The 16,569-nt window shown below is 45.6% G+C and overlaps 1 protein-coding gene across 3 annotated transcripts in view; it reads right to left on the reverse strand.

The window, feature by feature from the left end:
• Positions 1 to 16,569, reverse strand: part of LOC109303535 (OX-2 membrane glycoprotein-like) — an 83,074-nt gene that overhangs the window by 27,850 nt on the left and 38,655 nt on the right. The window contains exon 7 of one of the 3 annotated variants that reach the window (XM_019525748.1): positions 14,655 to 14,967. The exons of the other annotated variants lie outside the window; for them this stretch is intronic. Within the exon in view, the coding sequence (XP_019381293.1) occupies positions 14,963 to 14,967 (5 nt within the window). The 3' untranslated portion in view covers positions 14,655 to 14,962. Of the gene's footprint in view, positions 1 to 14,654; positions 14,968 to 16,569 lie in introns of those variants that run through there. 3 annotated transcript variants of the gene reach the window in all.

Raw genomic sequence — 16,569 nt, forward strand, 5'->3', positions numbered from 1 at the left:
ATCTGCCCTCTTTTGTAGTCTGTCTAAACCTATTTGCAGCCTCTCTCTCCCTTCAAGTGTGTCTACCTTTGCCCCACATCTTAGTGGCATCAGCAAACTTGGACAGCATACTTTCCACCCCCTCGTCCAAGTCGCTGATGACGATTCAGTTATCTAGAATGGATCAAAGGGTCAAATCACAGAAGATTTAGACAGTGAATAGAGGCAGTTGTGGCATTATTTGATAATGAAACAGCAGAGATGACAAAGTACTCGAAGGATCACTTCAGCCATGTCATGTCTCCAGTTGCATACAGGAGTGGCTCATGGAGCAGAGAAACTCAAGCACAGATTACAAGAGTGGTACAATAGTGACCACTGTAATGACAGGTACCACCAATACACCTGCTCAGTCTACTAGAAGGAGTGTATATTCACAGGAACAGAACTCAGGTTTCATAGATTCATGGATGCTAGGGTCGGTAGGGACCTCAACAGATCATCTAGGCAGGAAAGAGTGCTGGGGTCAGATGACCCCAGCCAGATGCCTATCCAGCCTGCTCTTAAAGACCCCAAAGGTAGGGGAGAGCACCACCTCTCTTGGAAGCTCATTCCAAATTTTGGCCACCATTACCATGAAGAAGTTTTTCCTGATATCTAGCCTATATCTGCTCTCTGTCAGTTTGTGACCAGTGTTCCTTGTTATTCCCAAGAGGTGCCCTAGTGAACAGAGCATCTCCGATCCCTTGCTGTGTCCCCCTAATGTATTTGTAGGAGGCCACAAGACCACCTCTCAGCCAGCCTCTGCAAGAGAAGAAAAGGTCCAGGTCCCTCAGTCTCTCTTCATAGGGCTTGTCCTGTAAGCCCGACTATATCAGTGGCTCTCCTCTAGACCCTCATAAATGACAGCTTATATGCACCCGTGTCCTCTGCTTTAGATCTAAGAAAGCCATTAGATCGGTCAGAAAGAGGGAAAATAGAGAAAAGGCTGGAACATGGAAAATAGGAGAATAACAATCCTCAAAAAGCAGGCCCTAAAGCAGCAAGGTACATAAGCACATGCTTATATTTAAACATGTGAATAGCTTAACTGAACTCAGGAAGGCTAGAGGTAAGCTCATGCATTAAAGTCAAGATTAGAGTCATAATGATAAAAAGGAAAAAGAAGCAAAGACCACAGAGACATCTTCAAGAAAAAATTCTGAGCTGTCCAATCCCACCAAAGCTTGGTATTTCCTTTAGTAATACCAGCTCCTAATCTCTTGCAGGGATCCTGGTTTTCTCTGATTAAATTTTATCACAGATTTTGGGTTTTTAATCGGAAAATTTGCAATTTTTTAAAGGCCCCCCACACCCCCTCCTAGCACTGCTGGTGCCGCACACTCCCCCTCACAGTCTCAACAGCCCCCCTGATGCCCCTCGCAACAGCCCCCCAGCCATGCAGGCACAGACACTGACACCCACCCCAGCAGGTAAGTATGTGTGGGGGGAAGAGGCGGGGCAGGGTGGGGGAAAGGGGGGTAGATGAAGAAGGGGAGTGTGCCCCTGTGCCCACTCCCAGGAGCAAGGCCAGGGGCTGAGGGCAGGGGTGCCACTCTGTGGACCACGCACATGCTGGCTGGCCTGACAGGCGGTTCGCACATGGAGGCTGCCACCGCAACTCTGCCACTGAACCCTGTGCTATCATCCCACAGCCACCTGCACAGCTGTGTGTGCAAGTGGCACAGGGCATGGCAGTGGCAGTGTGGTGGCAACCACCATATGTGGGCCACATATGTGCTGCCTGGCCTGGGGGGATGGAACATGGGGCTTGCATGCAGTGGCATGCCCCGCAACCAGCTGCATGGCTCTGCGGTGGTGCGGGGTGGTGGCAGCTACCTGCAGGCTGGGGGGCTTTGTGGGCAAGCGCTGACACCAGAGCCATGCCCTTTGTCCCTGGATCCTAGAGGTAAGTGGGGCTTGGGGGCTGTGGGGCAGGGCTTGAGGAGATGGTTGGGGCTATGGGAGCTGGGGTGCTGCCAGCTCCCCACAGCTGGGAGAAGGGCCAGGGGGTGAGGGCAGGGGTACCTCTCTGTGGGAGGGGCTTTGTGGGCAAGCGATGTAAGACGCAGTTTGGTGGTGCCCACCATGTGCGGGCCACACACATGCCACCTGGCCACTTGCCCAAGGGAGAGGGAAGAGGGAGGCTTGCATGCAGCTGGAGCACAGCTCCGTAGCAGCAGTGAGGAATGGGGGAGGTGGGGGAGGGGAGATGGCTCACACACAGTAGCTGCTGCCACTTACCTAGAGGTCCATGCCAGCAGTGACGGCCGCTACCTACAAAACCTCCTGCTACTGCCACGGAGCCATTCTTGGAGCTGTGTGGCTGGCCGCCAGGTGGCAGCAGCAATGTGGTGGTGGCCAGGTGGCACGTAGCCACCCCCACCACGCTGTGCCACTGGCTGTACAGCTCTGAGCATGGCTTCACAGTGGCAACAGGAGGTTTTGTAGGCAGCAGCCATCACCATTGGCACAGGTGGCCCCACAGGTAGGCAGCAGTGGTTGCCCATGGCAGCGGTGATGGCCTCTGCCTACAAAACCTCCCGCTGCTGCCGTGAAGTTATGCTCAGAGCTGTGCGGCTGGCGGCAGTGGCACAGTGTGGGATGGTGGTGAGGATGGCTGCATTCTGCCTGGCCACCACCACACTGCTGCTGCCGCCCAGTGGCCAGCCACACAGCTCCGGGCATGACAGCAGGAGGTTTTGTAGGCAGCAGCCATTACCACTGGCATAGCCCTCAAGATGAGAGGCAGCAGCCACCATGTACAAGCCCGCCCTACCCTCATTCCTCACTGCGGCTGCAGAGCCAGCCATGGAGTTGTGCTCTGGCTGCATGAAAGTCTCCCTCTCCTCCTCCCCTGAGCAGGCAGCTGGGCAGCATGTGTACAGCCTGCACATGGCAGGCACCACCACACTAAGCCCCGCATCACTTGTCCACAAAGCACCCATGTAGAGGGGCACCCCTGCCCTCACCCCCTGGCCCTGCTCCCAGCTGTGGTGTGCCACCTGGGGCTGGCAGCACCCCCCACTCCCCTCCCCCTTCCCCCATCAGTTGATGGGACAGCTGGCAGCAATTCCTTGGCTGGGCAGGGAATCCTTACCTAGCAGGGGGCTGGTGTGGAGCTGTCCTGCCAGTGGGACAGCTGACAGCTAGCCCCTGGCTCAGTGGGGATTTCTCCAAGCAGTCTGGGGCTGGTTCAGAGCTGTTCCATTTCTGGGGAAGCTGCCAGACAGCATGTGGCTCCTCAGAGAAATCCCTCTGAAGCTAGAGGCTGGCTGCCAGCTGCCCCAGAGATGAGATAGCTCCTGGACAACCTGGGCTGCTCAGGGATTTCCCCACCCAGTCAAGGGCTGGTTGGGAGCTGCCCCAGAAGCCAGACAGCTCCTATCCATTCCCTGGCTATGTGGGGAAGCAGAGAACTCCCCAGTCCTGGTGTTGCATGTCTCCTGTGGGGAGCCAGGAGCTGGTGTTGGAGTTAACCAGAAGTAAACTTACTCCCGGTCAGCATCTACACATGCACTACGGAGCAGTATCTACTGCACAGTTAGTTTACTACCTCGTATTTACAGGTAGCAGCTAACTGTGCAGCAGACTAATTTACTATGCAATAAATGGTGCACACGTGTAGATGGTGATGTTTTACTGTGCAGTAGATAAGCCTTTGAGGTGCTTCTGGTTCACTTCCATGTCTGCTGTCGAGCATGCTGGGGAGCCCCCCATGCTTCTGTGGGACACTCCATGTGCCCCAGAATTGCAGCATTCACAACCACCTGCTACCTAGAGGTATGTAGAAAAAACATTTAAAGCTGTGTCTACGTCTCAATCACTGAATCTTTCCAGATATCTGAACCAATTCAGAGGGTTCCGATTCGATTTGGAGAGAGAAAAAGGGCCCTCTGATTGGATTTGGAGATTCAGCCACTGAATTGGGCCAAATCTCTGCCAAACTGAATCAGGGACTGAAGCTTTGCACAGCCCTTGTGTTCACATTCTTGTCTTCAGGTTTCACTGCAATGCCTCCTTTCCCATTCCCATTTTCATACTTAAAATAAAAATTTTAAAAATGATCCCTAGGACATTTTGTTTTTCAGCTGCGCCTCCACTGTGGCACCTGTAAGTAGACCTGCTTACCAGTCCTGAAATTGTACAGCTCTTTTCTCAGTAGTGCTGGGAATTTCAGCATGGAAAGAAACAATTTAGATCCTGACAACATGAGAAAGAATATAAGGAGAAGGAGAAACAGCAGCAAGTCTCTTGCATGACATTTCATGGAACAAATCAGAAATCCTCATTCACTGATGAGGAAGATTTTGATCCGCTGGATGACAGGAGAGAAGTGGGCTTGCAACTGCTGTCCACTGGGACAGAATGAAATGTCCCCTCCATTTCTGAAGAAGGTAGAAAGCCCGCCATTAGTCTTTTAGTATTGAGCTGGCACTTTCCCCTTCTTTATGATATTCTCAGGCCACACAGGTCACTGCTCCTAATGCCGACATGGGTTTCCCAAGGACTGATCTGGTAGCTGAATTAAAATCCTCTACAACCCTAGAAAACAAGGAAAATAGAAGAAGAATAAGTCTTGTCCACCTTTTCAACTTGTGTTGAATATAGGAGACAGGGAACCGACTGTTTAAAATACGGTGGCAGTGCTGTAAACAACTTGGAACTTTCTCCTCTAATGAGGACATGGGGGTCACAGATCTTGTCTGATACAAGGAAACAGGCTTTCATTTATCCCAGGTTTCAACTTGTTTCCTTTGTTTACCAGGGAACACACCTTGTCAGAGACTTCCTGTGGAACAAACACCCAACTACCAGAATACGCATCCTGTCACTTTTGAAAATGTGACCCAATCTAAAATCAGGAGCCACACTCATTTAGTTAGCTTAGAGGCTCTACATTGGGAGTAGGCAATTATTTTAGCTGGAGGGCCACTTCATGAATTTTGGTGAGCTGTCAATGACTGCAAGGATAGCCCTGCCCCTTGACAGGTACCCTGTCTGCTGGTCCCATGCTTAACCCCTGTCCTTTGCCACCAGAAGTTCTTTCCCTTGCCCTGGAAGTAATCATTTGAGGGACAGGGTTTGCCATCTTGAAACTGGAAAAAAATGATACACTAAAAGAAAAAAAATCTACCATAATTTATTTTAATTTTATTTCAAAAAACATTTTTGTCCTGATTTGTGTGTGCTTGCATTATGTATCTAGAGGTGATCGCATAATAGCTCAAAATACAGTCTTACCCTTGGGGGAGGGGGAGAAGAGAGAGAGAGAGAGGAGAGAGGGAGAGAAAATGGGGGTGAACATGGAGGGGTGTAGGTATGGGGTATGTGGTTGAGGTGGGGGGCATGTGTCTGTCTGTCAGGGGGGTCCTTGGAGTCCCTGGAATGTGCGAGTCACTGGAGCTGTATGTGGTGGCAGCAAGCAGGGCCAGCCCCACCCGGCCCCATAACACACAGCTCCCACCCAAGTCCCTGGATGCACATGCTAGCAGCATGTGGAGCCAGCCCCATCTGGCCCAATAGCACTCCTGCCTGAGTCCCTGACTAGATGTGGTGGCAGGATGTGGGGCCAGCTCCAGATGGCCCCATGGTGCACAGTTCCCACCCAAAACACTGGCTTCACATGGTGGTAGCATGTGGAGCCAGCCTGACCCAGCCCTATATCATGCAGCTGATGAACTGCTGCAGCACATGGGGCCAGCCCAGCCCAGCCCCATAGTGCATGGCTCCCCGCACTCTCACCCCCCTCCCCCACTGGGAGTCCCTGGCCGTGGCTCATTGTTCCAGGCTCACAGGCTGGGAAAAATCACGGCTTTCTTTGACTGCGTGTGTAGGAGGCTGGGAACAGCCGTGGGGGGCCAGGCACAAGCTCTGCCAAGCAGAGGCTTGTCTCTAGTGCCCCCTGGCTTGGGGCTGGGGCGGAGGTCTGTTACTTCGCAACCAGAGCTGCACCTCTGGAGGCACTGGCTTGTAGAGGTGCAGCCCACGGCCAAGGTTTACAGAGGCCTTACGAAAGGGCCCTGCCAGCCAGATGGAATTACCTGGTGGGCCAGATCCAGCCTGCAGACTGTATTTTGTCTGCCCCTGCTCTACATACTCAGACTTAATGAGATCTAGTTATTATAGGAAAACAGCAGCCCATAGTGGGTTACAGCTCCATCTTGTACCCACCTCAGTTGCCTGGGCGCAAGAAACAATGGTTTCTCTTTTTTCAATATTTCCCATTCATTTGTCACCAAGGAAAAAATTTCTAGTCATGTTCAGTCTCCTTAATACCTTTTCATTTATTGTCTTAACCAGGATAATTCTTGCAAAGTCTAGAGACTAGAGAACTTATTCTTGTGAAATCTAGAAAACTTATTTCTGACAGAGATTCAAAAAAGATTACGCAGAAGTTATTGGATACACAATATTGTATGCCCATTTTATCATTTGAGATAAGTTACCCATTTAAAAACACTTAGAATTTGTGGGCACTCACAATTAAATAAGTCTAGCAGCACGTTTAAAACAAATAAGGAAATACACAATACAATCAGCTTGGGCAACTCAGTTCCACAGAATGCTGTGGAGGTCAGAAGGAATTAAACAAGTTTATAGGATAGGTCCAGCAGGGGCCATTAAATACAGAAGTCAAGGCTGTACCTTCAGCTCAGGACATACTTCACCCTATAATTCCTGGTAACTGGAAGGATCTGGCAAGACAGATGATTCAACATATGCTGAATGTTTTGTATTGGGGGGTGTCCACATGAGATGCTTAACTTTGCATTAGCATAGTTTACTGCAAAGTGAGCATGTACATCAAAATGTGCACATGCTTACTTTGCAGTAAACCTCCTTAATCTTGAGTAAATTTGCTACCTGCAAATTGGGATTAGTAACAACACTGTAGTGTTTGTGTAGATGCCTGACAGGGATCAAAACCTGCTCCTAGTCAGCTGTCCACCAGGGGATGGGAGATAGTTCCCTACCCTGAGGAGCTGCCTGCTGCTAGGGCAGGCTCTGCCACAGAATCCTGGGTGGGGACTGGGTCCCCCTGCCCAGGCAGCAGGGAGCTCCAAGCCCCCTGCCCCCATATTGCAAGTGGGGAGTGGGGTCTGGGAGACACTTATCTCTGAGCACCAGCTCCACAACTGCAGGGTCAGTGCTGAGAGACCCTTATTTCCCAGCCTGAGCTCTGCAGCCATGGGGCTGGTGCTGCATGGGGTATTATCTGCAGTTTCATACCTCTCCTACACCGCAGCCCATGCCTCACAGATGGCCTTCACAGATGCTAATCTCACCAGCCCCACATTGGGCCCCAGAATCCTCCAATCAGGACCCCTCTAAGATCCCTCCATTCAGATGGCCTACCCCACCCTCATTCAGGGCTGCCTAGATCCCTAAAGCTATATCCCCTCTTGGGCATGGTCCCCCCAGGACCTTTGGCCACACAGGCCCTTGCCTTACCTCCAAGACCAGTTGGAACCCAAGGCCCTCAGCTCTGGGCATCCTTCACAGTGGGTCCCTTTTGACCATTCTAGTCCTGGCCCCAGCATTTACCAGTCAAGGGTACACTCAGTCAGGCCTTTGAGCCTCTAGCTCCACTCTCACTCCTGGATCCACCTTCTGGCCTTACTAGCAGGTTACCTGCCCAGTTGTGGAAGCTGGGGTTATGGCACCCTGACCCACCTTTCACCAGGGTGGTAACTGGCCTGACATTTCCTGGGGGCTTCTGTGCCACTGAGAACCCCACCAGGCCACCCACTCCTAGCAGGGTGCACTTTTAGGGCATGCCCAGGACCAGGAGCCTCCTAGCCATCCCCTACAGCTCCTTCCTTAGCTCGAGGAGGATACATGAAGCCTTGAAGCCAGGTGATATTACTACCTACTCTGCCAGCAAGAAACTGATCTGTTTATATAGGCAGCCAGAGATCTAAAATGGCTGCTGCAATGAAGCACCTGCTGGCTGCTTGGCTCAGGCCTTAAAGTGGCAGGCACAAACACTGCCCTGTCATACAGCCCCACAACTGTGGAGCTCATGCTGAGAGAAAAGGCTCTCCCAGCCCAAGTTCCACAACTGCAGAGCTCAGGCTGGGAGATAAGAGTCTCTCTGTACAGCAGAAAGCCCCTTTTCCTGCCTGCATCCTCAGGGTAACAAGGAGCATCCCCTTCCATCAGTAATTCCCCTCTTTGGATATATCTCTTCTCTTCTAGCTTTTCTTCCTTCCTTCTTTCTTCTTTTCCCTCTCTTACTACAAGATATAGAATTATTTGGGTATTTTTCTTTCTGATATAAGGAATCGTGTTTTATTAAATTACATGGGTGTTCTACATTTTGTAGATGTGCATTTATATCTACAATATATAGATATAATTATAATTAATAATATTGTATTTTGATATCTGTATCTATTTGTGTGCCATGGCATTTATATTTGATACTCCTGTATTTTTATATTTTATGCTCTTTACCCTGTGACAATGCTAGCAAGGGCAGGATCAAACTGCCGCCTTCCTGTATCAGGCTGGCCCCTGCATGAGAGGATCAGTAATTGAATGCGTAACACAGTAGCTAGCTACAGTAACAAGTTAACGAGTGGCAATTGTCACCTACAAAACCAGAGATTAATGAGAGGAAGAAATCAATAGGGCCCAATGTAGCAGCCGGGGAACTCCCTGAACCTTCATTGTTAAAGGGATAGAAGCCCCAGTTTGAATTAATCAGAGCTGAAAACCAACTTCTGAGGAACATCCCACAAGGGTCAATAAACCCTGGATTGGGCAAGCCCAGAAACTGGGGAGTCACCAATGTTTGCCAGGGACAGATAAAAGGTAGTGAAGAGTGACCCTCAATGGCACCCTTTTGATCTTCAACTTGACCAGCACCTGATCTGTTCAGCTAGAAGGACCCCCTTCTGGAAGACGACACCATGCTGGAAGAAGCCTTGACCAGCCATTGATGGCAGACTCCAGCGCTTGTGGGATAGATATACTTGACTCTGGTGCTTCACAGATCAGATATTCATAGCTAGCTACTCTGTGTGTGTGTGTGTGTGTGTGTGTGTGTGTGTGTGTGTGTGTGTGTGTGTGTGTGTGTGTGTGCGCGCGTGCCTGTGTGTGCACGCGTGCATGAATGTGTGCCTGAGGGGATTGGCTCCAAGGTTTATGATCTGATTTCATTGCAACATTTCAATCTGTCTTATAAACTAGAATTTTAATGATCCTGAGTTGGACATTTGTAGCCAATACCAGCACCCGCCCACAGTCACAGAGCCAGCACTGGGAGCTCCCTGTTGGCGGGGGCAGAGAAACCTGTTCCCTGCCCAAATCCACGAGCACAGAGCTGGGCGGGGGAGAGACAGGGGACAGGCTGGGGAGCGTGTTCCCTGCTCAGCTCCACACTTGTGGAGCTAAGGAAAAAACAAGCCCCTCAGCCTGTTCCCCGCCCCAGCTCTGCACTCACAGAGCTGGGCAAGGAACAAGCCTCCCAGCCTGTTTCCTCTCAACTCTGGGCTCATGTAGCTGAGCAGGGGACAAGCTGCCCAGCCTCTGCCCAGTGTGCAGGGTTGAGGGCTTGGAAATGTCCTGGTCAATTCTGGCAAACTTATCAGTAGCTGGCAAATTTTATATTCCTTTCTATACACCAGGAAGACTAAGTGAGGGGCAAGACTAGGAAACTGCATACTTGAGATTAAAGTAAAGGTTTGATTTAAGAGTTATTTTACCAAACACAATTTTATCTGTGTTTATTCTAAGGACCTACCCTCAGTATACAGTGAGAACTAAATGTTAAATGTATTTTTTTCTTCCAGAAATTAGTATCTGCCCACCCTTGCACAATAAGTTATTAGTGATTACCTTTAATAAATAATGGCTGGAATAATATGAACATTATAGTACAGATTGGCAAAATAATGTGTTTTTGTGGTTGCAAGAGCTAACAACAATAACATCCTTCCAAAAATAATAAAAAAGCACAAATGGAAAATATTATTCAAATCACTGTAATGTAAATCAATATACCTGTCTCTCCAATAGCCTTTGAAAAATGGCTTATGGTGCTTACAGTCTATTTATGAGTGTGTGAGTTTCCACCCATCAAACTAATGGCACACAACTGTATGTGTGTGTGTGTGTGTGTGTGTGCGAGAGAGAGTTTTTACAGAGCTCATGGGAGAGACTGTCTTATGCTGCTCAGAGCCCCAGGAAATTAGGAAAAAAACTAAAACTGAGGTTGAAAGGCAGAGAAAAGTATGATCTGGCTCACATTGTGTTGTTGACTCTCAACTTGAGAGTTGTTTCTCTCAGGTATAGTTTGAAAAAAAACTACTGGGGAAACCTGAGCTGCTAATGTCTGTGGATTATTATTAATAAAGAACTTCAGTCATTCATAATATGGATCTAATCTCTTAAAACAGCAATAAATTCTCTTAAGTTTTTTTGTGTATGTTTATGTACACTTCATGATATTGCATTATCCTAACTGTAACAAAATAAATTAAAAATTTTCCTGAAATCAGAAAAAAAAAATTGGCAAATGTATGTACTGTTATATCAAATGCAGGTGTGCATATAATTACATACTCAACAGATGGCCATTAGTGGATCACAGAAAGGTAAAGGGCAAAGTCAGTAAAATCTGAGCACCAGGTACTGGGTAATCTATTTGCACATAATCATTAAACACTTCTCTTGTCTTCATCTCTTAGCAATCCTATTTCTAAGTACACCACAAGCTTATTACATTACTCTCAATATGCTTTCCTTACTGTATATATTTGCATTAAAGGGAGATTGTGGATTCCTATTTTGATAGGAACTTAGATACTCAAAAAGCTGTTGTTGAAAAAGAGACCAAAAATGTATGTGTGATTTGTTTGAAATTCAAATGAAAAATACCTGTTTTTAAACAGACTCCTCTACAATGTTTCCAACACACACACTGTAGCACTAAAAATGCGCAGGAAAGACAGATACTAATGGGCTTGTAAACAATTAGAATAAGCAGTGTGAACAAAAGTGAGGTTTTATTTTTACCCCTTTTTATAAAGAATGCACAGATAAGGAATTTGTTGAACAGAGGGCTAATTTTTCAGAACTGAGTCACAATTTTTTTGCAGGGAGCACAAATTGGAGACATTTCAATCATTAATTCATTCATCAATAATTGTTAAAAATGAGATGCTTTACAAATACCTGCCATGATGAGATACTTTTACCAAAGAAAGACTCCCGACAACACAATCTGATATGAAACAAAACACAACAATCTGCAACACGGAATATGACATTTGCCAAAAAGCATTAGCTACTAGATTATCTGATGTTGCTTCTACTGGGCTGATATCTGATCCATATTTATTCTGATGACAACTTATTTGAAGGCAGACTCAAATTCAGATAACAAAAGAAGCAGACAGTTATCAAATTAAACATGTATCCCAAAATTGCATAAGTTTTCACATTATGTGATAAACAGGAGACAGGAACACCTCTCTTACTTTGGTACCATATAGCATAGGTTTTTTGGTTTTGTTCTTTCTTTTCTTTCTATCTAAGAAACAAATATCTCAGAATATGACATATGCAAGTATTTTTATGAGGAATTAAAAGGGGATTTGAAACAGTGAAACAACTGTTTATATGTTAAAAGGATGCTCATTTTTGTTCCATGTTAGCTACCAGACATTTTCTACCTGGTTACAAAGTCTTACATTATCTAAATAATAAGGAGAATGGAACCATGAGAAACCAAAAACAAGAACCCAAAATTGGTGTGAGGGAGGGGAAATTAAACTAATCACTCGCTGTAAAATCCTGTTCTATGTACAAGACCAAAACAATTTTCACTGCAATGTCTTAAGGGATATATGGACCTGGTGCTGGCTCTTTGCACAGGTTCTTTGATCTCATTCTTAATTACAAGCAACAAAACACAAAATTATCCTTTATACAACCAAGACCAGTTCTGATGGGTTTCATATGCAAGCAGCTAGATATGCTCAACGGTACAGCTGGCAAATAAGAATATGTATTTTTAAGTAATTCTTGGTGCTTCTGGAAATAAGTGCGTCATTTGCCTAAACAATTTAATAGGCTTGGGTTAAATTTTAGTCAAATCAAAGTAAATCCAGATACCTCTATGCATTTAAAATGAGCTATTTTGATATTAGAGCAATGCAACTAGGAGAAGCATTTGAGCCTGATATTCCTCATTGCCTGCTGCTTGTTACGTGCTCTGAAAGCCCAATTTGCAACGAGCTGTAGTATTTATTGACTAGCTACCAGGATGACACCATGTATTCCTGGGTTTCTCTGCAGCTACTTTTGCCTGCAGTCTCGCCATAATGCAAAGGTTCTGAAACTGAATGTTTCCTTTAGCTGCACAGCTGCAGCTTCTAGACATGGATACTGTCCCCTCAAGTCTACCTTACTTAGTTGCATTTCCCATGATGCTTTTGCTCCTCTGCTCCCTACTCATCCTCCCACACTGTTCTACTTACTTTCCTTGGCATTTCTCGGTCTCCAGAAACTCCCTAAGCAGCCCTAACACTGCTCACTTTCTTCTTCCTTTTTGATGGGCAGGGAAAACTGTGGAAAGCAGGGAGGGCTTAGCTAGAATGAACTGAACAAATAAACGCCCATAAACCATCCTGGTAGCAATGCTAGCAGACATGACTGATATCAGTAGATATATTAGTAGCTGCCCCCTCTTAATTAATTTTTTAAAGGGGCACTAAAGAAAGTAGGAAAGCAGTATAGGAATAGTGTATCATTAAACCAAGAATAGATGCAAAAATTCTCCATCTTCTGTGGCACTGTAAAATATTTCTCTTTGGAGGGGGTGTGATTAGCTGTCTTACCTCAAAATCACCCCTTCAAGTATATAAGGTGTGAAGGAGCATGTCTATTTAATTTTTTTGGTTGATGTAAGATTATTTTCAATAGGGAGCCAGAACAACTCCCAACTGGGGGAGAGCACATTTTTGAAATTGCGGAAAATCAATGGGTTGAGTCCAAAAATCCACACAAGGACAAAAAATGTAATTAATCCACCTCAGAGGACACAGTGGCAGTTCCAAATTAAGATTTCATTGTCACAACTTTATGGGTAATGAGACATTTCCTTGTGAGGAAAATATACATAATACATCTGTGGCGGTTATAGGAAGGGAGGCTGGAAGTGTAATAATGGGTGTCATTTTTAGCTCAAGAACCATGATAATACTAGCTCTGTATTACTATGGTAAAAGCAACCTTTAGCTCTTCTACTGTTGAGAAATATGAAGGAATAGTTCTACTGTTGAGAAATATGAAGGCATATTTAGCTCTTCTACTGTTGAGAAATATGAAGGCATATTTAGCTCATATTTAGCTTCTACTGTTGAGAAATATGAAGAAATATTCCAAAGGCAAGCAATATACAAAGGACAAGCAAAGCATTGTACATAAAAAAAGAACTGATGTAATCCTTCTTCCAAAATCAAAACCAAACCTTTCATCTCAGCTACACCAGATATAAGACATTAAAAAGCACTATTAAAGAAGCTTCTCCAGATAGTTATGCTATCTACAATATAAAAAAGGAAGCTCAAAGTTTGTGTAACAAATTTGTTTTAAAATTTTTCAGACTAATTAGAATTTGGATCAACTTAACCCCTGCCCCCCCACACACACCTATTGGCATTCTCTCCTCAGTAGGGTGAGAGTTACTTTCTATTGCTGATCTGAAATAACTATTTACTGATTAGGCAGTCCTTTCAGGTAATATCATCAAGGGCAGATTGGACACTAAGTCATTGGCAATCTAGTAGGAACCCAAGGAAAATGTTTTACTCAGGGCCAGTAACTGCAGATGAGAGGCAGTGTCCTACAAGACACCTCTGCAGAGATTTCACAAATTATTTCTACCTACCACTCTAAACTGTTACTCATTATTTTTAATCAGACCATTTCAAAAGCTAACACCAATACTGGGTTATACATCTCTTGGAAATGAAGGAAAAAGCTTCTTCCACTCACTGGTGAGGCCTCACCTAGAGCACTGTGTCCAGTTTTGGGCCCTGCACTTCAAAGAAAGATATGAACAGATTGGACAGAGTCTAGAGCAGAATGTCAGAAATGGTTGGAGGCAATAAAAAATTAATGGATGTGCTCCTGAGGATGGGAGCTCTGATCAGATGACTGCTGCTCCTAACCTCAGGGTGTACTGGAGTCAAGAGCTCCCCCTGTATTGGCTATATGGCATGGTTGGATCTGATCCACAATCCCACCTCCTACCATGCACAAGTAACGTGGCAAGAGGTGCGATTGTTATGATTGCCAATCAGATCTCACCATGTCTTTATTTAAATGCTTGCCAGGGGCCCGAGTGTGGTCAAGCACTGAAACAAGCTACTTAAAGAAGCTGTGGAATTGCAATTCTTGGAAATTTTCAGGAGCAGGTTAAACTTGGCTGTAGTTAGGGATGTCCTGCCTTGAACAGGGAGCAGACAAGATGACCTAATGAGATCTCCTCCAGCCTTACTTTCTTATGATTCTATGAACAAAATAAGATCAAAGGATTACTAAATTTGCCTGCAAGTACTAGATATTTTTCCTGGAAGGCTAGGCAGTGTTTCAGTGAGGTTTAACAAAACATACAAAATACAATTAATCATATAATTACCTCATTCTTTACAGCATAATCTGTGTACATAATGCTTTGGGTGGTGGGTAGTGAAAAATTGTCCAACAGAAATGTTAAATCCAGAAAACTGGATTTAAATTAAATGCATATTTTGCTGAAAATCATTTGCAGTCTGCCACAATATGCTGTGTCCTGTTAGCTGAAGGTCAATTGTTCTTCTTGTCCTCTGTCATCCAGATTTTCCATCTAGCCTTTAACTCCTATGATGCACTCTGATATCCTCTCCTCAATAAGAATTTAATGGGAGATGTAGTCAGGCTAGGCATTCTAGTCTGAAAAAGGAAATGGGAACCTATGGGAGTGGATCATCTCTGAGGCACTAAGTTGTTTCAGAATTTAACTTTTTTTTTTTTGGTAGAAACATGCCAGTGTTATTTTTTGTCTAAATTTTTCCTTTGGAAAATTATTTATCTTGTGGCCAGTTTTATAGCTCAGTAACACACTCCTTGTTCTTGTTTCTGTGCTTGAGATGTGTATAAACGCTGCAAAAAGTTCCACAACAATAGTTGGCAAATTTTTGGACCTTTGAGTGACAGTTTAAGGAATTCAACTCTTGAATAACCCTATAATGTGGCATTGGAATGGAATAGTCAGCAGCATCAGACCTGGAGAATCACTGTCTATGGGATTTGTAGCTACCTCAAACTGTTTCTCGACCGAGTCTCTGCAGCATAAATAGGATAAACTTACAAAGATTATGAAGTTTCATATTTATAGTTCAGCATATTAAGTGATCTCTAGCTGCAGCCAAAATATTAGTTACAAAGGTACTACAGGTGTGCTGACGTTCAACTACTGGAGATTTAACATTCAGCATGAAGACCAATGTCATGGACTGCCTACTAGAACTGGCATTATTTTTTACAGTTGTTTGAAATTTTTTTAATGAAACAGTTTTCTGTCAGAAAATACAATTTTGTCAAAACTTAAACATTTAATTGAAGTGTGTTCACTGATTAATTTTGAGGAAAACCTACATAAATATTTTTCAACTTGCTCATGTTGATAATATTCAATATTATTATCAATTTATTACTTTGATTTACTAACTTTCAACTTTATTATTAAAATATCAATTTCAAACTGTTTGTTTGGGAGACTCCATCCTGAGGGGGCAATCTGCCACCCCAATCCCTTATCCCAGGAAGTCTGCTGCTTCCCAGGGCTCGTATCCAAGACACTGCAGAAAAGATCCCTAAGCTCCTCCAGCCCACAGACTATTATCCCATGCTCCTTATTCATGTGGGCACTAATGACATGGCTCGGAGCACTCCCAGCTGGGTCATGAGGTGCTACAGGGATTTGGGAGTGGGGCTTAAGGGTCTGGGGGCCTAAAGGGTTGATCCTCCCAGTCTCGGGGTATGGGCTGAGGAGGGAGAGGAGGATCCAGGTAGTCAACCAAAGATTGTGGCACTGGTTTCATCGGGAAGGCTTTGGCTTCCATGACCACAGCCCGCTCTGACAAGAGAAGCAGCGAGATGCTGGGAAGAGATGGCCTCCACTTCTCTCCCCTGGGGAGGAGGCTCTTCTCAGCCAGACTGGCTGACCTGCTCCACCGGGCTTTAAATTAAGCCTGCTAGGGGACGGGGGGACTACCGCCACTGCTGGCCTGCTGAGCAACCCTTGCAAAGCCAGCGGGGCAAAAGCACTTAAGGGAGCCTGCCCCTGCCCCAGCCCTGGTACAATCTGTGGGAAAGGCAAGAGCCCCCAAAGGGACATTTCCCTGCCTGTACACAAATGCCAGTAGCTTGGGAAATAAGCAGGAGGAACTTGTCCTCCTGCTTAACGCAAAAAATTACAATGTCATAGGGATAATGGAGACCTGGTGGGACTCCACCCATGACTGGACCATAGGTATAGATGGCTATACCCTG

This window comes from Gavialis gangeticus, unplaced genomic scaffold (genome assembly GCF_001723915.1).
Source record: "Gavialis gangeticus isolate Ggan-Ray unplaced genomic scaffold, GavGan_comp1, whole genome shotgun sequence".
NCBI lineage: Eukaryota > Metazoa > Chordata > Crocodylia > Gavialidae > Gavialis > Gavialis gangeticus.